This window comes from Megascapheus bottae, chromosome 7 (assembly GCF_031878675.1).
Source record: "Megascapheus bottae isolate mThoBot1 chromosome 7, mThoBot2.hap1, whole genome shotgun sequence".
NCBI lineage: Eukaryota > Metazoa > Chordata > Mammalia > Rodentia > Geomyidae > Megascapheus > Megascapheus bottae.
Genome location: NC_143515.1, coordinates 22756541 through 22778280, shown reverse-complemented (window position 1 = coordinate 22778280; position 21740 = coordinate 22756541). Strand labels below are relative to the sequence as shown.

The 21740-nt window shown below is 40.6% G+C and overlaps 1 protein-coding gene across 4 annotated transcripts in view; it reads left to right on the top strand.

Moving 5' to 3' along the window:
- Kdm3a (lysine demethylase 3A) overlaps positions 1 to 21740 on the top strand; it is a 49107-nt gene that overhangs the window by 14838 nt on the left and 12529 nt on the right. For all 4 annotated transcript variants that reach the window (XM_090336545.1, XM_090336547.1, XM_090336544.1 and 1 more), the window contains 10 exons: positions 73 to 145; positions 244 to 332; positions 6402 to 6565; positions 8380 to 8897; positions 12814 to 13018; positions 15758 to 15972; positions 18947 to 19099; positions 19542 to 19637; positions 20002 to 20129; positions 21179 to 21374. In XM_090336545.1, coding sequence (XP_090192671.1) covers positions 73 to 145; positions 244 to 332; positions 6402 to 6565; positions 8380 to 8897; positions 12814 to 13018; positions 15758 to 15972; positions 18947 to 19099; positions 19542 to 19637; positions 20002 to 20129; positions 21179 to 21374 — 1837 coding nt within the window. The remainder of the gene's footprint in view (positions 1 to 72; positions 146 to 243; positions 333 to 6401; positions 6566 to 8379; positions 8898 to 12813; positions 13019 to 15757; positions 15973 to 18946; positions 19100 to 19541; positions 19638 to 20001; positions 20130 to 21178; positions 21375 to 21740) is intronic.

Genomic DNA, 21740 nt, shown 5'->3' with positions numbered 1-21740 from the left:
CTATTGTTATTAGAACTAATTTTCAATATATTCCCAAGTATTTAATTTTCTAATGTCTCATTTTACTTTTAGATACCAGCACTGAAAATTGTCGATCCAGCACTGATTCATGTTGAAGTTGTTCACGATAACTTTGTGTCATGTGGTGAGATACATTTTTATTTAAATGTTTCTGTATCTTCTGCTTTCCTCTCACATTAAGAGGAACAGGGAAGCCAGATTAACTCCTTGTATGTATTGTAGGTAATTCTGCAAGAATTGGAGGTGTCAAACGCAAGTCTTCTGAAAATAATGGAACCTTGGTTTCCAAACAAGTAAAGTCTTGCTCTGAGGTAACCATGATCTATTTTTGAACTTGTTAAAGCTTTCTTTTAATATTGCATGGCCAGTCTTTGGAATAGTTGTGTAGCTGTTCTGCTCTTCTGTGCTGTCCTGTCGGGTTTTTTTTTTTTTTATTATTATAAGTTCCAGATCTTGGCCATAATTTCTACACTCAAGCAGATGGAGATAATATAAGTCTATAAGTCTAGTTCACTTTTTTTTGTAAGAGATTAATTTTGTGACATGTGATAGAAATTTCCGATGTGACAGTTTCACCATATAGGGATGGTTTTGAAGGTAAATTGTGTATGTTAGGAATGCCTGGTGAGAGAAGAGGGGAAGAATCGTAGAATTCTGAGATAGTACCCTTATCCTCTTGATAATAGTTTCATTGATAATTTATAATTAGGTATACCTTTGGCTCAGAAAGATGTAGGCTTCTCTGGGTGCCATATGTGTTCTGTTGACAGATTTTAATTTTCTTCTGAAATAGTTAATACAGTTAATATTTGGGCCAGAAAACTTCAGTTTCTCTGTCATTAAGACATATTACACTACAAGTAATTTTTACGACATAGGAATTCTGTGTGCTGAGTATACAGATAAGAGTATTGCGATACCCTTTCCAATGCTCTGTTCATGATTGTAGTTTAGAATTTTAGTTGACTGTGGTACTGATATGACTACTGATAGCATTTGAGTTAGAATCTTGTGGTCTGGGAGTATAGGGCAAGAAGAAACAAGGTTTAGGCCAGGAACAATAAATTAGGAAGGTTCTAGATCAAGGTCATAAAAGATCACAGCATTAGCTAGAACCAAAGCAAGCACTGTGCTACACAAAGGTGAGAGAATCTGTAGAGTTAAAATGGCTGAGCCTTTTGTCTATGTAGGCAACAGGAACTAGGACTCTTCATTGAGGAGCTGGTTAACCAGAGTGCCTAGAGCCTATGTCGTCCCTTTCAGGGCCATGGGATTGACTTCTTTCTTAGATGAAGGCTCAGGTGGTTCAGGAAAGAATAAAGAGGTCATTATAGAAATTAGTATTATTTCCTCTTATTTTATGATGTCAAGCGCATTCTTCTAAGGAACCAGAAAAAAAAAAACCCTGATATTTACTATATGCTGTGTATTTGTTCCTGGAGACTAAGCAATTATCTAGAACTCCTACCTCAGAGAATCTATAGTCTGGAGAGGCAGACACACTCGTGAAAATTTACCAATTCCGAGGGTGTGCCCTGAGCAGGAACTGTGCAGCTAATGTCTTTGGGAGCAGTTTGGGTAGTAGCTTTCAGAAAGAGAACATGTCCTATTCCAGCGTGTATAGGAGACTTGGGAATAGAGAGAGACAGAATTAGAAGTGGAAAAGAAGGGCCGGGAGTTTGGCCTAGTGGTTGAGTGCTTGCCTTGCATGCACAAGGACCCGGGTTCAATTCCTCGGTACCACCTACATAGAAAAAAGCCAGAAATGGTGCTGAGGCTCAAGTGGTAGAGCTCTAGCCTTGAGAAAGTCCAAGGACAGTGTTCAGGCCCTGAGCTCAAGCCCAGAACTGGCAAAAAAAAAAAAAAAAAAAAAAAAAAGAAGTGGAAAAGAAGTCTGGGTTGATCTTGGAGATAGGTAGGGATGGAGTTTTTTGGGAATGTTCAGGGTTTAAGTTCAGGAGATTTGAGCTTTACATATATAGATGACAGAAGGAGGTGAGAAACAATCTGGTTAGGTTAGTGGGGTTGTCCATTATCAAGTATGAGCTAAAAGGAGGGAGAGATAGTTATAGAAGGAAACACTAATTTGACTTGACAGAAGAGTAGACCAAATGAAATGTCTGCTCATAGAACACAATAATTTTGGCTTTGAAAGCTCACAGTGATAGGGTCAGGCAATCAGTCATTTACTGTATTGAGTAGTCTCCTAGTATAGACAAGTGCTGAGTTTGTTGGGGTGGAGGAATAGCTGTTCTGGAAGGAAATCAAGAGTGAAGCTCCAGGGAAATAACATTAAGGACTGTAAGGGAATATTGAGCTGGGAGCTGGTGGCTCGTGCCTGTAATCCTAGCTACTTCAGGAGGCTGATCACGGGAGGCTGCGGGTCATAGTTCAAAGCAAGCCTGGGTCTCCAATTAACCACCAGAAAACAGGAAGTTGGCCCCATGGTTCAAGTGGTAGAGTGACAACCTTGAGCTGAAGAGCTCAAGGACAGCATTCAGGCTCAGAGTTTAAGCCCTACGACTTACCAAGGGAAAATAAAAAAAGATTGTTGAACAAGTGATTTAATACTTAGGCTCAGAGGAGAGGCTTGCTAGAACTAAGGAAGTAGGTAAGTTTTTGGTAGTAAAGAAATTGTTACCAGTCTAGAGGGCAGAGGCCCGTAAAGGCCGGTTTGGTCATCAGTGTAATTGGTGTGATTGGGTTTGAAAGGTTCAAGAAATAGCAATGATATACTTGTTTGTGTAGCAGAGGAATCAACCTGAGATGACAAAACTTAGTTCTTGGGGAATGTGCCAATTCCCCACAGTGTTGAAGTTACCATTGATGGGAAAGATGATGGAGCAGGTATATTTATATACCCTTTAAGAAGGTGCTTGTGAAATGAAATGTGATACGTACGTAAGTGACCCACTGTCTGACTCAACACTGTTGAATTGAGGGAGCATGGTTTTTAAAAAATCTCAGCATATTCATACTGTACATGCTTAATAAGTTTGTGTGCTATTGAACTGATTGCTTACCATTAGAAGAATAAGCCTCAAGTTAGGCCTGGATATTAATTATTGCATAACTCTGCTTTGAAATAGAGAAGTGGAATTTTATTTTAAAAGAAATTGGAGGTGATAGATATTTTTTAATATGGTTATTAAAAGTTTTACCAGCCTCACTTTGTATTAGTTCCAAATTTTTGGTCAACCTAGGAAAGTACAATAAAGAAAAGAAATACTTTCAATTGTGCATCTCAGAGACTTTGTTTACATTTTGGAATATTTTTCTCCACTCGTTTTTCTTTTATATTACGGAGGCCTGGTTCTTTTTTGTTTGCTTATATCCTCAATCTGCTTGTGACTGTTTTCCCTGTCAGCATTCTTTTTCAATCTGGGTGATTCTTGTAGTCAGACAAGTTGTGGCAACATTGGCCTGGCCTAGATTTCAAGAGGACTGAAGAGGTAAAGGGAGGTACCAAGGATATGAGGTGTGCTGAAAGTGGGGGGAGAAAGACAGTTAGTATAAATGAGTGAAAGGTGAGTATAGTAACACGTGGCATTATTCTCTCTGTATGTGCACTTCCCAGATGTGTTGGGCTGGCACAAGGTTTAGTTTTAGAGTGGACTTGCAGGAGTTTGGGAATAGGTAGGCAAAACTGTTGTGGTTAACAGCCAATCTTGTTTGCCAGTGAATCTGGCTCCTTGAAGGTCTTCTCTGCCTAGCAGACTGTTCCTCAGAGTTAAGACATTGCTTGCTTAATTGGGAAGAGTCTGCTGAGGAGTGTGAGCCAGCAGTGACCTTTTTAGAATACTGTCATACACTCAATTATATTATCTCCATCTGCTGGCAGGGAGGAACTATTGCCATGACTGGTATAGAAGACCTTCAGGGAAACTCTCCAGGTAAGAAGAAACTTTGCCCTTGTCCGGTCACAGGACAGTACAGAAGTATATGTACTTAAAGATGGGTTTGGGAATCAGGAGTCCTGTTTTTATTGAATGAAGTCTTAGGAATGTTGTAGGGCACATAAACAAAAGCACTGTTATGCTAGAGTTAAGTCTATCACACATGATGATACAGGTTTTTGTTCTAGCTGATTTTTAGGGCTGAGGATGTGGCTTAAGTAGTTGAGCGCTGCCAAACAACTGCAGAGTCCCTTGTTTAAATCCCATACAACGAAAAAAATGAGAATGAGAGAATAGCTAATCTCTAAAATTTTATTATGTGCCAAGCGCTGTTGTATAACACAGCTCTATGAATATGCTTTATTATTAGAGGTGGCAGTAATAGGCAAGCAAGAATCAAGAGACTGAACTCAGACCAAGGGCTAATGCGAGGATCCATTGCTCTTGCCTACTGGTAGCATTGTCACTACTCACCCCAAACTTTTCTACCCCCAATTCTCCTTCCCACATACTGTTTAATATGTGGTAGACAGTGACTTGCAGTGTTGAGTGTTACTACTGCCTGTTTCTTCTGGTGACTGAATTAATAAGACTTATTTATAGCTACCTAACAATATGAAATACTACTAACTGCATCCATGTACTCATTTCATTAGAATTTTGTGTGTCTGTAGGTGTGTGCATGAGTCTGGGGCTTGAACTTGGGGCCTGAATGCTATCCTTGAGCTTTTTTGCTCAAAGCTATAACATTCTACCACTTGAGCAATCATTGCTCTACTTCTGGCTTCTTGGTGGTTCATTGAAGATAAGAGGCTTGGGGACTTTACTGCCTGGGCTGGCTTCAAATAGGGACCCTCAGATCTCAGCCTCCTGAGTAGCTAGGATTGAAAGTGTGAGCCACCAGTGCTGGTTCACTAGTTTGGTTTATTGAACATCGTCCCTCTATCTGAATGATGAGTTCAGGCAGTAGGCTTAGGATCAGGACCTCTTCACTGCACTGTGAGGAGACTGAAAATGTAAAAGGACAACTTTCACAGCGTGACAAGTTCTGTGAAAGGCAAAAACCTAGGAAAATGAAAGTAAGGGAGTGGCTTATTTTGGAACCAAGTTAGCAAACTTGAGAGTAAATGGATTGTACCAGCTGGTCCATGAAAATTGTTCACACAGAGGGAATAATAAAGTGCAAAGGCCCATCTATAAAGTTCAGCCTTCTTTCAAGGGAGGCAGCCAGTGTAGTTGGTGTACTGTGATTAGGTTGGAGGATCAGGGGGATGGGAAGATTAGAGGTGAGTGGAAGCAGAATGGAGGCCTCGTGGGATTCTAGTAGTTAGTGGAATGCTGTGGTCTTACTTGATTTATGTTTTTCAGAGGTTGCTCTGTCGTAGAATATATTTTGGATAGGAAGCAGAGAACTAAGAAAGAATGGAAGTTAGGCCAGCTAGGCCACCTGACATCTAGGAAAAGGTGATTGGGGTGATGTAGAAATGCACAGCTTCAAAGAATGTTTACTTTGAAAGTAGAGGCAGAATGTATTGTGCATGTGAAATGAAAGATGGAGAGTTTTATCTGAGCAGCTTCATGAACATTGTAGAGAGTAAACATTTGTATTTAGATTGTGATCGAACAATGTAAGGAAACGTCTTATTGTATCAGCTATGAACATTCAAAGTACAGAAGGTGTGGGAAGAAAGTTGCTTGGTAAAAGGAAATCTTGAAGCATTTTTGTAATGATTTGGCAGTTAAACTTGGAGAGATTAACCTCAGGTGATTGTCCCCTGAGGAATGGAAGCTAGATCAACTCTTCATGGTGGAAAGTTGTACTTTTGTGGATAGTATAAACTGGTAAATAGGTGGATCTAATACTTAATTTTTGTGACAAGAGGAAAAATGTTCATCTTTGTCCCATAGACCTGTCATAACTTACTATTTTTTCAGCGTGGGATGGCCCTTATGACTTGGTGAGCCACGCAATAGCAAGATCCGTGTCCTTAACCTTTATTGCATTGCAAACACTTACTGTGGCACGCAGTAGGTACCACTGCCTACAAGAGTCCTATGTGGTCTGGTCTCCTGCCAGTCTACTCAGTAAGTGTGTACTGGGTACTCAAACTATGTCGAAATGAATGCATGCAAACCTGCCACCATTGAAATTGTCCCTTACAAGTTCACGTTTGTGCATTGCATTATTAGAGTAAGTGTCACATGTCTGTTCTTCCTGGCATAATGATGGATCTGTAAAAAAGATCAACTTGTGATCTTTGATTAGACACATTTTACATTGTGTGAAATAGTAGACTGAGTTATTTATAAACTTCACTATAGGAGTCTTTTGTTGTACAGTTTATCATTTATTTAATTCTGCTAGTCTTTATATTGTGCTTGTTTAGTATTGAATCAAGGACATAGTCTTGAATTTCATTAGCCCTTGATAATTTCCCAACAAAGGACTTGGCTTTTACCATCTATTGGTTTGCTATCTTCTAGGCCTCTCCTAACGTGTGCCCTGTACAGTCTGTGCCTACTCCAGTGTTTAAGGAGATCCTGCTAGGCTGCACTGCAGCCACTCCACCTAGTAAGGACCCCCGGCAGCAAAGCACTCCCCAGGCCGCCAACTCGCCGCCTAACCTAGGAGCAAAAACTCCTCAAGGGTGAGTCTTCACAATCATCTTAGTAAATCATCATAATGAAATGTATTTTACTTGGGGCTCATTGTCTCTGTTTCAGATTGGACAGGGAAGTTGTTTGTTTTGTTTCTTAAAAGAGTTCCTGAGAGCCTGATCAGGTGCCTTTAGAGAGATATAAGGTGTAGAAGACATGGAGGAAATAATGTAGAAAAAAGTATAGAAGGGATACGTACATGCTTTCTTTTTTTTTTTCTTTGTAGATGTATTTATTTTATTGAATTTTTATTGTAAAGGTGATATGCAGCGGGGTTATGGTTCATAAGACAATGTGTACATTTCTTTTTGATTAGCATCCCTTCTTCCCTCATTTTATCCCAGTTATTTTTCCCTCCCAACTTCCCTCCCCTATAAGTTATATAGTTATTTTCAACACGGTGTTGAATAGCACTGGTGAATTAGTTCACCCTTTGTCCATCATTTCCATGACTTCCCATCTCCCTACCCAAATCAGATAATCGTACATATAAGACAGTGACAGGAAATCTACAATACTCCAGAATTTAGCTATTCATATTTATATACGCATATATAACTATATTGCACAAGTTTCATGTCCATTACAGAAGAATTAAAACATATAAAAAGTAACTTCCACACACATATACTCTAAGCACCTCTAAATATTCTCTTAATATATTGAGGTATATTTCTTTACCAATTTACTAAATATCTTCTTTGGAATCAAAGAATATATTGGAAAAAAAGACAAATAAAATTATCTGGCCCTATACAGCTTAGTCAGACAAACCACGCACATGCTTTCTTGACTGACTGATACTCTGTGGACTGTCTGAGGTACTCTTAATTAACATTTGGACCTTGGCTGTCTTATGATCCAGGAAAAGGGAGACAGATCAGTGTCGGGGTGTGGATGGGAGAAAGGGGCAGCAGTGAGGATGAATGGTGAATTGACTCTCCACGTACAGGTAGCAAGTGTGGTAGTAGTGGAGATTCTAGGAATAGAAGAAGCAACACCTACTCTAGTTGGCTGATATTGAAAACAAGAAATGGGAAGTTTTAACTAGGGGTTTAAATTAGAAGTTTGAGAAAGGGAAGAACCTCTTTGAATTGAGAGGGGAATCAGATGTGAGCTTGGAGAGCGATGGCTGAACACATTGGTTCCCTAGGAGAAAGTGGGTGGGTGGATGGGAGGGAATGTGGAGGATATGACGGGACAAGCCAAGGTTTGTTACGTTGTAGAAACAAGCAAAGCAGATAAGGCTTTATGAGATCCTGACCTTAGTTCATGGAAATTACCATATATATATATATATATATAAAATCATAATCAGTTTTCTCTTTCATGCTAGTTGAGTATGATGAGGAATCTTTAACTGTCATTAACTGCATGAAAAGAAGGAAACATTTGTCTCTGTCTCTCTCCTCTGTCTCTCCCTGGCTCCATTTCTCATTACTTCCAATTTTGGTCTGCCAACACTAAAATAAAACCTTTTCTTTTTTTTTTGTTGTTGTTGTTGTGAGGTTTGTATTCAGCGTCTGGGTGCTGTCCCTGAGCTCTTCTGCTCAAAGCTAGCACTTTACTGCTTTGAGCCACCACGCCACTTCTGGTTTTTCTGGTGGTTAATTGGAGGTCATGGACTTCCTGCCTGGGCTGGCTTTGAAGGGGTATCTCAGATCTCTGCCTCCTGAGTACTTAAGATTACGAGCCGCCAGTACCCAACTTAAACCTTCATTAAGGAGAGTGAAACAAACTACAGATTCCTTTTGGATGGTAAGAGAGAGATGAGACGTATATGGTATTTTTCCCTGTTTTTCAGATGTCATAAGCAATGTTTACCAGGAGAACTTTCTTCATGTCTCAACACAAAGCCCGAGATACTGAGAACAAAACCAGATGTCATTTGCAAGGCAGGATTGCTCTCTTCAAAGTCTTCTCAGGTTGAAACTGCAGAGCCGAAAATTCTGAGTGAACCGAAAGGTAGCTTTATTCAGCTTAAGACAAACTCTGATCGGGAGAACAGATTAGAATCTGTTCCACATTCATTGACTGGCCTTCCTGAGTTCTTACCTACAAAGGCTTCTTCTAAAGTAGAGTTGGAAAGTGCCAGCTCTCCTGAACTGCAGAAGCACCTACAACATGCACCTTCCACATCAGATGGTCTTTCAAATGAGCCAGAAGTGAAAGCAGGTGTTAATTGTGATAGCTCTTATTGCTGTGCAGAAAAAAAGATAATACCTTCAACTTTAGGTTGCCGATCACAAAACTTAAAGGAAACATCAGTAAAAGTTGACAGTGAAAGCTCTTGTACAAGAAGTAACAATAAAATTCAGACTGGTAAGTGTTTCTAAATACCTTTATTGGTGGGGTAAATATATACACTAGGGGATTTTTGTTGTCGTCGTCGTTGTGGGTGCTGTCCCTGAGCTCTTCCGCTCAAGGCTACCACCCTACCCTTGAGCCACAGGCCCACTTTCTGTTTTCTAGAGATTAATTGGAGATAAGAGTCTCCTCAGCTTTGAATTGCCCAAGCTGGCTTTTAACCGTGATCCTCAGATCTCAGCCTCCTGAGTAGCTAGGATTACAGGTGTGAGCCACCGCCACCGGCTTTTTTTTTTTTTTTTTTTTTTTTTTTTGATGATGATACTAGAGTTTGAACTCAGGACTTTATACCAGCTTGCCCTTCTTGCTCAGCTGGTGCTTTACCACTTGAGCCATGCTTCCAGCCTGGCTTTTAGCTGGTTAGCTGGAGAGAGAATGTCCCAAACTTTTCTTCTTGGGCTTTCTTTGAGCCATGATCCTTCACAGTCTGTATCCTGAGTTGTTAGGGTTATACGCATGAGTCTTAATGATTAAAACATATGAAAATGACTTTGTAGAAAGAAGTTCAAAGAAGTCTTATTACACAAATGAATTAATGTTCTGTGAATTAGTGCAATGTCTACTAACATCTTAAAGTTTGAAAGGATTCCAGCGCATGCATTTACGTTTCCAATTGTTTATTTTAAGAAAATATTGTGAAACTAAAGTGATCGCATTATAACTGTCACTGTTGCTTTGCAACGTGCATGTTGTGGAGGAACTGGCACCTCATGTAACACCAGTAACTCAGATTTTTTTGTAATGATTTTTTATTTTTTTTTTCCTGCTGGGCCCATGGTTTGAACTTGGCTTAGGCACTATTCCTGAGCTACCCCCCCCCCCCCAAGGCTAGTGCTCTACCATTTGAGCCACAGCGCCCCACTTCCATCTTTTGTTGTGCTTAATTGGAGCTAAGAGTCTCATAGACTTTCAGATCTCAGCCCCCTCCTCAGTACCTAGGATTATAGGCTTGAGCCACTTGTTCCCAGCTCTAGATTTCAGATCTTTTAAGATTAGGGGTCTGCCAGGCCAGGAGTCTGCCGGGCCAGGCGCAGTGGTTCACGCCTGTTATCTTAGCTACTCAGGAGGCTGAGATCTGAGGATCAAGGTTCAAATCCAGCCCAGACACTGAAAAACCTAAGACTCCTAGACTAGACCTAAGACTAGAAAAGGGAAATGGGACTGTGTCTCATGGGTTAGGGCAGTAGCCTTGAGCTGAAGAGTTTAGGGACAATACCCAGGTCCAGAGTTAAAGTCCCATGACCCACAAAAAAAAGATTAGAGGAGTCTGGCAATATGGTAGAGCACCAGCTGATCATGATGGCCAGGTGAATTCCTCCTTGCCTAGCAATGAGAACTTTGAAAAAGGAGACCTTGGTTAATAGTGTTAAATAGAGAGTTGCAGGACCAAACCAAGTCTTTCCTTAAGGGGAAGTCTTGCTATATTAAACTATTACAAACCTAATCCTTTTCTTGTGTTTCATACTACCTGTTGAGCAACCCTAACTCAAAATCTTCTATACTTTCCTTCCATGGCTCCTATCCACCACCAGTATGGACTTGCATACCTGACCTTACATGATAGCGTGCCGTCAAAATGTTGACGTGCTAAAAGTTGTGTAAAATCACCTTAAAGGTTGTGTCTTTAGATGTTAACAGATAAATTTTTTTATTTAGATTTGGGTCTCAGTAGAAATAATATATAATGCATTATGTGTAATAGTTCTAATCCAGTAAAAAGTCAGAAATTTGCAACCTTTCTGGTGCTAAGCATTTTAGCTAAGGGTTAATCAACCTGTACTTTTATTAAAAGGATGCATTACACTGATCATTGTCAGAAGCTCTTACTAGGTTTAGAAGGACCAATGGCCTCAGTGTGTCATAAAGGTTCATAGCTGCTGTTTGTCAGCTGTTTGGCAAAATCAGTTTAGATGTGAAGTGTTTTTTTTGAAGTAGAAAGCAATGGAATCCTCACCAGAAATCAAAACCTTATGTCGTTGGATTACTTAGCGGATCATATCCAAACTAACTGAAACTAGGACAAATTAGATTTGACTCAGGAACGTTTTTAGTGTAGAGATGGAAGAATGGAAAGAGAGCTTGCTTTGCATAGAAATTCTCTTAACCTAGCATCTTCATCCTTGAGGCTTAGGTTACCTAAATACAGTCATTAAGTCTGCATAAAATTAACTGAAAAGATGATGCTATTTTCCTCAAAAGTTTCTCCTAGAGAAAGTCAACATGTATCAGTTTTTTATAAGCTTTTTAAGCCTTCACACTGAGCTAAAATAAAATAGTTGCTCTCACAAATGAGATTTCTCAAACATTTTAATTTTCTCATAAATAACAGTCAGAAAGATGAAAACTTGACTGGTACACAAATGAGTTCTAGAGTCCAACTTTGTCTTGGTTTGTGCAATCATTCCCCAGCTTTACATGATTCCATCATTTTAAAGATCATATATGCCCGACTAGCGCATCCTGCCATCAATGGTGAGTGGCTAAGGAATGGAAGTACAATTGGAAACCCATCAGAAATACTTGATTGAGGAGGATTCTGTACTCTTGCTCCACCTAGGGCTAGGAAACAAAAGCCAGTTAGTGTCATATAGCTAGCTGTCTTTTCTTCTGTTCCAAATTAGATGCGTGGCTTCTCAGTGTGGGCTCTACTCTGAATTGAGAGAATTCTTGATGGGATCAATGCTTTTTTCCTCACCATTTAACTTTAATATTACTAGATATTTCCTCTTTATCTTTTTGGCCAGTCCTGGGGCAAGGCCTAAGCACTATCACTGACTTTCTTTTGCTGTAGGCTAGCACTCTACCACTTGAGCCACATCATTAACTTTTTCTATGATACAGTACCCAGGAAGCCCAGGGCTTCATGTATGGTAGGCAAACACTCTACCACTAAGCTACATTCCCAGCCCTAGATATTTCCACTTAAAAGGGATTGGAACACATAAGATACTGTTTAGACTCTTCGTAATCTGTGGAAACCTGGCCCGCCTATGGAAAGGGACCTCTGGCACTTGAACTAAGTATATGACCCTTCCACTCATTGGCTCTTGCTTTACTGCCTGAGTCATGCCTGGAAGATATCTTTTGATATTAGTAGTTAAAATTCCTCTCTGTACTAATGTATTTTCTCTGGTTTCTTTATCCTTTCACTCTAATGGAATAAAAATGATTTCATAACCCTCCTTGAACACTTGTTAAACTTGTCATTTAAAAAATGTGATGTAAAAATCAACATTAATAAATTCTTTAAAATTGTAAAAAAAAAAAAAAAGATTTCATAAGAAATTAAGGACCGAAAAAAAAAAAAATCAAGGACTGACAGCATGATTTAGTATTTTATCATGTGCTGAAGTCCTGCTTTAAGAAAGACAGGAAAAAGGCCAGGACACCCCCGAAAACTTCTATTTGGGATCTCTAAAACTAGACTTTCTCATAGGTCTCAGCTGGCTCTCCAGAAGTTGTTTTGGCTTTTTTTTTCGGGGGAGGGCAGCTGGACAGGGGTTGTGGTGCTCATTTTTTTCTTTCTTTATTCTTTGTCAGTCATAGGGTTTGAACTCGGGCTGGATGATGCCCTTGAGATTTTTTGTTCAATGCTAGTACTCTAACCACTTGAGCTGTCACAGCTCCACTTCTAGCTTTTTCTGTGTGTGTGGTATTAATAATGGAACGCAGGGCTTCATGAATGCTAAGCAAGCACTCTATCACTAAGCCACATTCCCAGCCCCAAGTGAGAATCTTTAAGGGGAGCAAATTTTTCCTAGTTTCTCTGATTATTTTTAAAAATTACAACTAAGCTGGGAATGGAATAGAATTCAAAGATTGATGAGACATTCAGAAACTGAAAGTCTGTTTCTTTAATGTTTTGTCTTAGCCCCAGCCAGAAAGTCTGTTTTGACAGACCCTGAAAAACTCAAGAAGCTGCAGCAGAGCGGCGAGGCCTTCGTTCAGGACGACTCCTGTGTGAACATTGTGGCCCAGCTACCCAAGTGTCGCGAGTGCCGGCTGGACAGCCTTCGCAAGGACAAGGAGCAGCAGAAGGACTCGCCTGTGTTCTGCCGTTTCTTTCACTTCAGGAGGTGAGGCAGTAGGGAAAGCACACAGAATCTGTCTCGGCTGTATTTCATATATCCTTTGCTCTCCCTCAGCAATGAGTATAGAATGTAGAGATGGTTATTTTTAAAGGTGTTTAGAAGCCTAAATGTTACTGGATATTTTCCTTTGACTCTCCTTTTCCAGTATCTCCCCTCCCCCACTAAAATGAAGCTTAAATGTATTCAAGCATTTGCAAAAGTAACATCATAGGGGGGAAATGCTGAAGGGTCTGACAAACCACAATACATAACCCATTGCAGCAGCATTTTATGTATTACTTTCACCAGCTCTATCATGGGTATATAGATCATCTTCTTTTTCTCTGCTACTAGAAATGGTATGGATGAAAGAGTCCTAGAAATGGCATTAGTAGGTCAGAAAGTATGTGTGTCAAGACCAAATTGTTTTCCAGAAGGCTACATCAGAATTCCATGCCTGCTGCCTGGTCAAGCACATGTATCTCTCTGCTAGCTGAGAGAGACAATTAAAAAAAAATGGTGTAGGTTTTTAAATAAACTTTCATGTTCAAATTATTAAATTATTTTTTTCCAGTCCTGGGGCTTGAACTCAGGGCCTGAGTAATGTCCTTGGGCTTTCTCAAAGTTATGGCTCTGCTACTTGAGCCATTTCCAGCTTTTTCTATGTATGTGGTACAAAAAATTGAACCCTAGTCCTCATGTGTGCTGGGCAAGCACTCTACCACTAGGCCAAACTCCCAGCCCCCAGATTATATTCTTTTAAGTGGCAAATTTACTTTCTTCACTCTGAAGTGAAGAAAAAGGTACTCTTGTTGAAACAATGAATAGTCCAGTTTGGATATAGATAATTTTAGATATAATTGGCTTTCTCATAATTGGAGCTATTTTCAGGCCCAAATGGTTATAAACAAGTGTCTTCCCTTAATTTTTTTCATGTTCTTTAGAATCTAACTTAAAGTCTTAAATTAAAAGATTGTTTCTGTGCACATGTAATTTAGATTAAAGATTCCTGTTGTGCATTAGGAAAGTAAGATTTGAAATAGTTTGTATAATACACTAGGAATGTCTGCTAGTAATGTCAGAATTATTTGGTGAGGCGTAGAGGTTCTTTAGATACTGGGTTGGCCGGTTCATTCCTGAGTGAATTGCTAAAGTGCACTGTTTAAAGTGTGTGGGATAGCATTTAAAACTGTGATGCTTTCAACATATGTTCACACATTCACATGTTAATAAAAATACATTGTGAATAACACCTGGCCCAGAATAGTTTCACATAAAGGTTAGCTCTATTCTACTTGCTCTCAGGAGGATTTTTTTAAAAAGATAAGTCACTGTGATCCCATTACAGACTTCTTATTGCAGTTCTTGTGCTATGAAATGTGAAGCTGGGCTAGAGAGATTGATGAAGAGGCAGAGACATTTTAGGAGGAAATTTTTTTTTTATTCTTTGTAATATTAGGACTTGCTTTATTTTGTGCTGCTTAGAAATCACTTGAAATCACTTTATGACTTCCTGTTGTTCAGATTTTTGACTTCTCTAAAGGGAAATGTGCTTTTGCACTTATGAACTCACTTTAGTAAAACAAGTAACATAACTTTCCCCTTGATGCTCAGAAGGTCTAGTAACGATGGTCATTATCATATCCGTCAAGTCTGTTGCCCTCTAAACATGGCTAAAATAAAATAGGAATAAGAGTGGGGTCTTAATGGTAAAGTTATGTTGTCATTACCTCCCCTACTGAAAATAGCTTTGAGACTTGTTTTTCAGTATTAGAATTAGGTCTCACTTGGACCCTGAATTAAAAGCTTGTATCTCTTTTGGGTTGCTTGAAGTAAATTTGTGTTTTTTAAAATAATGCCTAGTGTTTTGTCCTGTGTCAATGCATCCTACAATCTTGGACAAATGATTTGTTTAAAATTTATTTTGTGTACCTTTTGAGCTCATAGAGTTTTCATAGTTAGCCATTGCTTAGTGAAGAGATTAAGGCACTCAGCATAATGGTTAGGCTTTTAGCAGCTAACTACAGTTGACCTAACTTAAAATTTCTCTGACTGCGGTTTAATTTAGTCCATTGGAAAAAATACTGATAATCAGGTACCAGGTGGCTCATGCCTATAATTCTAGCTACTTGGGAGAGTGAGATCTGAAAATCATGGTTCAGAGCCAGCCTAGGCAGGAAAGTCCATAAGATTCTTACCTCCAATTAGCCAATAAAAAGCCAGAAGTGGAGCTATGGCTCAAGTGGTAGAGAGCACCAGCCTTGAGCAAGAAACTAAAGAGCAGCTCCTAGGTTCTGAGATTAAAACCTTAATACAAGCACAAGTGGAAAAAAAAAAAGCAAACAAATACTGAGAATTGCATTTTGCTTCGCTTGGGAAATGCATCCTATCTCATTGCTTATCTTCTTTCCAGCATTACTTTTGAAGCAGTAGTTGTATTCAGATCAGATTGGATTATTCATCACCTTATTTATCAGCTTCTGTAGTGACTCTGGGGCTGTCCTTGCTGTTTGATCCTACTCCATTTTATTGAATTGTCTTTGGAGTTAGTCTCTAGCTTGTGTTTGGGGGAGAGAGAAGGCATGATTTTTAAAAAAAAAAAAAATCGTTGTAGGGACATTATAACATAATTGGTTATAAGCCTCCATGAAGTGTACAGACAACTGGGAGTGTCTTTATTGTATGAAATTGTATTTGCATAGAATTACAAGGTATAAGTCCATTTTTTGTTTTCCACAATTCTAGATTACAGTTCAACAAGCACGGTGTGTTGCGGGTAGAAGGCTTTTTAACACCAAACAAATACGACAGCGAAGCTATTGGCTTGTGGCTGCCTTTGACCAAAAATGTTGTGGGAACTGACTTGGACACAGCAAAGTATATACTGGCCAACATTGGAGACCACTTCTGTCAAATGGTGATTTCCGAAAAGGAAGCTATGTCAACTATTGAGCCGCACAGTAAGCATGTCTCTTAGTGGGCAGGATATTGAACTCCAGCCTGATTTTTCTGAGTCACCTGGATTCCAAAGTTGTATGAGTTTCAATTTCACCAAAAATCTAGATCACTCTGATACAAGAGATAGCAACTTTCCTTTGTAACACTCATCAGAGTTAGCCACTCATCTATAAAGGATGTATTTGGGAATATTATCAAAGGAATAGAGCTCTCTTTGATTGGTAAAGGTCAAAGTAAATTATTGATACTTACCCAGCCTTACCAGCAATATATGGCACACCAAAGAGCCATGAAACCCCAGGCTGGTTTAAGAGAAAAGTCTTTAACCAATCATCCAAGGAAAATAAGAATGGACAAAGCAGGTCCTAGACGACCCCAGTTAATTGACAGTTAATAGCCTTTGCATTCCTCTAGTGTTTATCTTTTTACATACACTACATAACTCAGATACATTTTGAGTACAAGCATCCATGGCACTCCTGAGGAAGAATTTTTTTTTTTTTTGCCAGTCCTAGGGCTTGAACACAGGGCCTGGTCTTTGTACTTTCTCAAGCCTAGAGCTCAAGCACTTGAGCCACTGCACCACTTCTGGCCTTTTCTATGTATGTGGTACTGAGAAATGAACCCTGGTCTTCATGTACTAGGCAAGCACTCTACCACTAGGCCAAACTCCCGGCCCTTAAGGAATATTTTTGATTGTAGTAGCCAAAAACTAACAAACTAGTTTCAGCACAAGAAATAGTAAATATAAATCTGTTATTTCTCCCATTGTTACTCACTCAGGAGTCCTGAATACCAGCTACAACTCCAGCTACTGGAGCTCAATGGTCGAGCACTTGGCCCAGCACATATACAAAACGCTTGGTTCTTTCCTTAGTACCCCCAAACCAAGAAAAAAACCAAATACTTAAAAGATATTCTTAAATATCTGTTATCCCTAATCTATACAGGACAAGTTATACAGGTTTTCCTTATTTAGTAGTGATAACAAACTTTCCTTATTAAATACATTTGGGTAAAAGTAGTAAATTGAAAGAAATTTCTTCAGTAATGACTCCAGTGTTCATAAACATAGGACTTCAATGTAGATCCTTCCTAAAACCAAAGGACTGTTTCATGTGATGTTTTTCTTTTGTAAAGGTGACCTTTTTTTTTTTTTTACATATAGAAAAAAACAAAAGTAGTTGTTTTGGGTTTTTTTTGTTTGTTTGTTTCTTGGTCCATCGTGGGATTTGAACTCTGGGCCTGGGTGCTGTCCTTGAGCTATTTACCCCAAGGCTAGTGTTCTACCCCTTTGAGCCACGGCTTCACTTCAACTTCTCTGGTGGTTAATTGGAGGCGTTTCGTGACCAAGCTGGCTTTGAACTGCAACCCTCAGATCTCAGCCTCCTGAGTAGCTAGGATTAGAGGTGTGAGTGATGGGCGCCTGGCCAGGTAATTGTGTTAAAGGGCATACTTAGGAAACTCTTCCCTCCTTAGTTTCTAATATTGTCATTAGTCTTTCCTGCTTTTTTTCCTTTATGCCGGCTGTGGGACATGAGCTCTTGGCCTGGGCACTGTCCTTGAGCTTTCTCAAGTCTAGCAGTTGAGCCAAGCACCAGTTCAACATTTTCTGTGTATGTGATACCAAGGAGTCAAACCCAGGGTTTTGTGCGTGCTAGGCCAGCACTCCCAGCCCTCCTTTTCTACTTTGTGGTTTTTTCTTCTGTTACAACTATCTACACTAGAAAGAAACACAGTACTTATTTTGATATTGAAGAGTAGTGTATATGGATGGCATGAAATATAGTGAAATGGCAGAAGTTCACTCATCAGTCCGAGTAGGTTAATGCACAAGCTGGGTTGTTTGGATTGTGCTCATTGTAAAGTGCTCAGTGTAAAGAATGAATGGATTAGAAAAGAGATGTGTCCATAGAAAAAGCAAATAAGCAGACATGTACCCATAGTTCCTTGAATCTTTTGGTGGCAGCAGAGGCTTTCCTCTGCTCCTACTCTGATAATTGGTACCAGTCCCTGTTGAAGGGAGAAGGCCAATGGTGTGTCCAGTCCTGCAGGCCCATTCTTCCACTTGTTAAGTCTTGGCTATTGGAACAGAAAAGTCTACTTTGCAGAGCCCTCCCTCATGGTTGTGTCAGTCTCCTGATTGGTTAATGTGAGTCTGGTAAAAACACATTTCTCACTGATTAGTGAAGGAAATCATGTTGGTACATGTGCCCATGTGAAGTTACTGTACTGTGCACAATTTAAAAAAAATGAAAGAACAAAACTAAGCACCTTGGTTTGCTGGACTTGGAACTCAAAGCCTCAAACTTCACACACAGATGCTTCTAATGCTAAGCCATGCCTCCAGCTCTCCTTTGCACTGGTTATTTTTGAGATGTTTCTGTTTCTCACCATAGTAGGGATGACAGTTGTGCCACCACACCCAGCTATTGTGTGAGATGGAGTTTGTGAATGTTTCTGCCTGGGCTTCCCTTGAACAGCAATCTTCTGATTTCAGCTTCCTACGATTCTAGTCATGAGCCATTATTCTCTGCCACTTAGGGGCTTGTAATGATTTATCTGAGTGGATTGTGGCATTTATGATGAGCTCAGAGCTCCTGTGCTGACAGTTGGGTTTTTGTATGAGTTACCTCTTCTCCCTTGGCCTGTGCTGCCTGTAGTCTAAGGGATTCATGAGTTATAAGGCTGGGACCTGCTGCTGTGGGATAGTGCTGGTTCATAGCTGGAGAAGAGGTTCTTCTTGAGCATAACATAGTTTCTTGGTGGCAGGGGCAGAACTCTGCTTGAGTACGTATAGCCTAGGCAGGCATGAGTGTGAGGGACCAGTGCAAATGGATAGGGCAAGCTTCATGGTGGAGAGATAGCTGAACTAGTTCACGGGGACTCTGGTCACAGGTGGGAATCCTCCCCATCTCCCCCTCCCCCCACACAGCCTTCTCCTCCCAGTACTAAATGGTTTATTGATTCTTGCAGGACAGGTTGCCTGGAAGCGAGCTGTCAAAGGTGTTCGAGAGATGTGTGATGTCTGTGACACCACCATCTTCAACCTGCACTGGGTATGTCCTCGGTGTGGATTTGGAGTGTGTGTGGATTGCTACCGAATGAAAAGAAAGAATTGCCAACAAGGTGAGAACCAACTTAATTCTTCTCTCCCTCCACAATGCATTGAAAATGGAAGCCTGACACTGATTTATAAACAAGCATTCAATTGCTGGGTTTTCTTTTTTTTTTTTTTTGCCAGTCCTCGGCTTGAGCTCAGGGCCTGAGCACTGTCCTTAGACTTTCTCAAGGCTAGAGCTCTACCACTTGAGCCTCAGCACCACTTCCGGCTTTTTTCTATGTATGTGGTACCAAGGAATCGAACCCGGGTCTTCGTGCATGCTAGGCAAGCACTTTAACCACTAGGCCAAACTCCCGGCCCCTGCTGGGTTTTCTTTGTGTGGGAGTCTGAACTCACAGCCTGGCATTTATTAGGCATGTATTACCTCTAAACTGTGTCACCAGTCCTGGGTGACACACTGGGGCAGCAGAGTCCATGGAGAAGTTACCACAAGTATGTCACTTGCAGGTGCCGCCTACAAGACCTTCTCTTGGCTAAGGTGTGTGAAGAGTCAGATCCATGAGCCTGACAACCTGATGCCCACGCAGATCATTCCTGGCAAAGGTGGTTCATGTGGGGCTGGGATGTCTTCCTTTTGTGTCTTGGTTTTAACTCACAGGGGCTGGTGGTTTGGTTTGACTAGGTAGGTTCAGGGTTGTGATTGCTTACTCATCTTATTTTACTATGTTCTCAGAATTGCCCAGAAGAACATCAGCTAACACCCCCACCCCCAGCATTTTTTAAGATTGTGTGCATAGTTTAAGAAAAGGGCACATTTAGGTGCAAAGTCAGGAAGAAAATGAGGGGTAGAACAGCATGCTGCTGAGAAAGCAGTCATGTGGGACATAGCGGCTGCTCTGCTGGCTTGAGGTTGAAAGTATTTAACATGCTTGTTCACATGTTTGCCTCTGAACCTTTTTTTTCCTAGCCCTCTATGATGTTGGAGACATCGTTCATTCTATCAGAGCAAAATGGGGAATAAAGGCTAACTGTCCCTGTTCAAACAGGCAGTTCAAATTCTTTTCAAAGCCAGCCTCAAAGGAAGACTTAAAACAGGTATTGTTGCTCATGCCCGTTTACCACCTGTGTGATTACTGTTTTTCAAGTAACCCAGGGATTTCTAGCAGTGTATGGGAAAGGAACATAGGTCAGCTGTCAGTGAGGGGTAGACAGTTCACAGCACTGTTCTTTCTCTCCATTGCTTTTGTGCATCGCATTTGTGGCCACTTTCATTCAGGTTTTACATTTTTGTTGCTTGAGAAAGCCAGATTTCCTCTGGGTTTTATATACCTAGTGTGTTGCTGACTTACACATTTTTAAATGTTTGCATGTATCCTGCAGAATTATTCAGATAAGATTGAAAGATTTTTTTTGGCTGGGGGGGGGGAACGGGTCGTGGGGCTTGAACTTGGCCTGGACACTGTCCCTGAGCTCTTCAGCTCAAGGCTACTGCCCTACCCTGGAGCCACAGCCCCACTTCCCATTTTCTAGAGGTTAATTAGAGATAAAGAGTCTTTTTGTGCCCAGGGGTTGGCTTTGAACCTTGATCCTCAGATCTCAGCCTCCTGAGCCTACGATTACAGGGTTGAGCCACGGTGCCCACCAAGCCTGAATGATTTTTATTACCTGTAATCTGTATGGAAAATTGAAGGAAGTGAGGATGAGCTGAGCCTTTCTGTCACTCATTCCTGATGGCATCTCTTCTTGCCATTGCACTTGGCCCTCTTCTCTCTGCCCTTGCTCTGTGCATCATTATCCTGCAGTCGTGCTTAATAATCAGAAATTCAGTTACATTTTCATAAAGCTATGGTGTTGAAGGCAGCATGAGGTCATAGCAGTTTTGGTCTTTGGGACCAAAACTGAACTCAAATTCTTTTTCCTTTAATGATACAGAATGGTAAGCAGTGGGGACGCCTACTGCAACACAGAAAGAAGCATGTCACATTTAAATGGAGGACCTAGGTTAGCACAGGAGTTTGAATATTCCTTTTTCTCCTCATGTGGCTTTGTTTTGACTCCTTACCTGTTACTGGGTGGCTGTTAGAAAGAAAGGAAAGATGTCATTTATTAGCTTTTGCGTAATTCTCTTTTTCTATGTACCACAGACGTCTTTAGCCGGGGAGAAACCAGCTCTTGGGACCATGGTCCAGCAGAGTCCCTCGGTGTTAGAGCCAGCGACTGTAGGTGGTGAAGCAGCCTCCAAGTCAGCGGGTAGCGTGAAGCCTGCCTGTCCTGCCAGCACATCGCCTTTAAGCTGGCTGGCTGATCTGACCAGCGGGAATGTCAACAAGGAGAACAAGGGTCAGTTGCTGCCTTGCTGATAGTTACTGAGTACATGAGTTCATTCACAGAGAGACCTAGTGTCCTCCACTGTAGAGAAAGGTGATTAGTGTCCTAGAAGTTGTTCTGGGACCTGCCCCCAGAGAAAGTGTGAGACACAGACCAAAGAGGAGAAATTACATTGTTGATAGACCTTTAGATTAGATGAGGGGCCTTTTTGGAAAGAATGGTGCTGTGCTGACACTTGTACATAGTCCTGTTCTGTCTAAAATGGAATTTGTTGCCGGCACTTGTATTTGCCAGGGAATCAAATTTGACACTATAAAGGAATGACATGTGTGACCAATCAGTGTTCTGGAAATGTTAGTGTAATTGAATGTCCAAAAG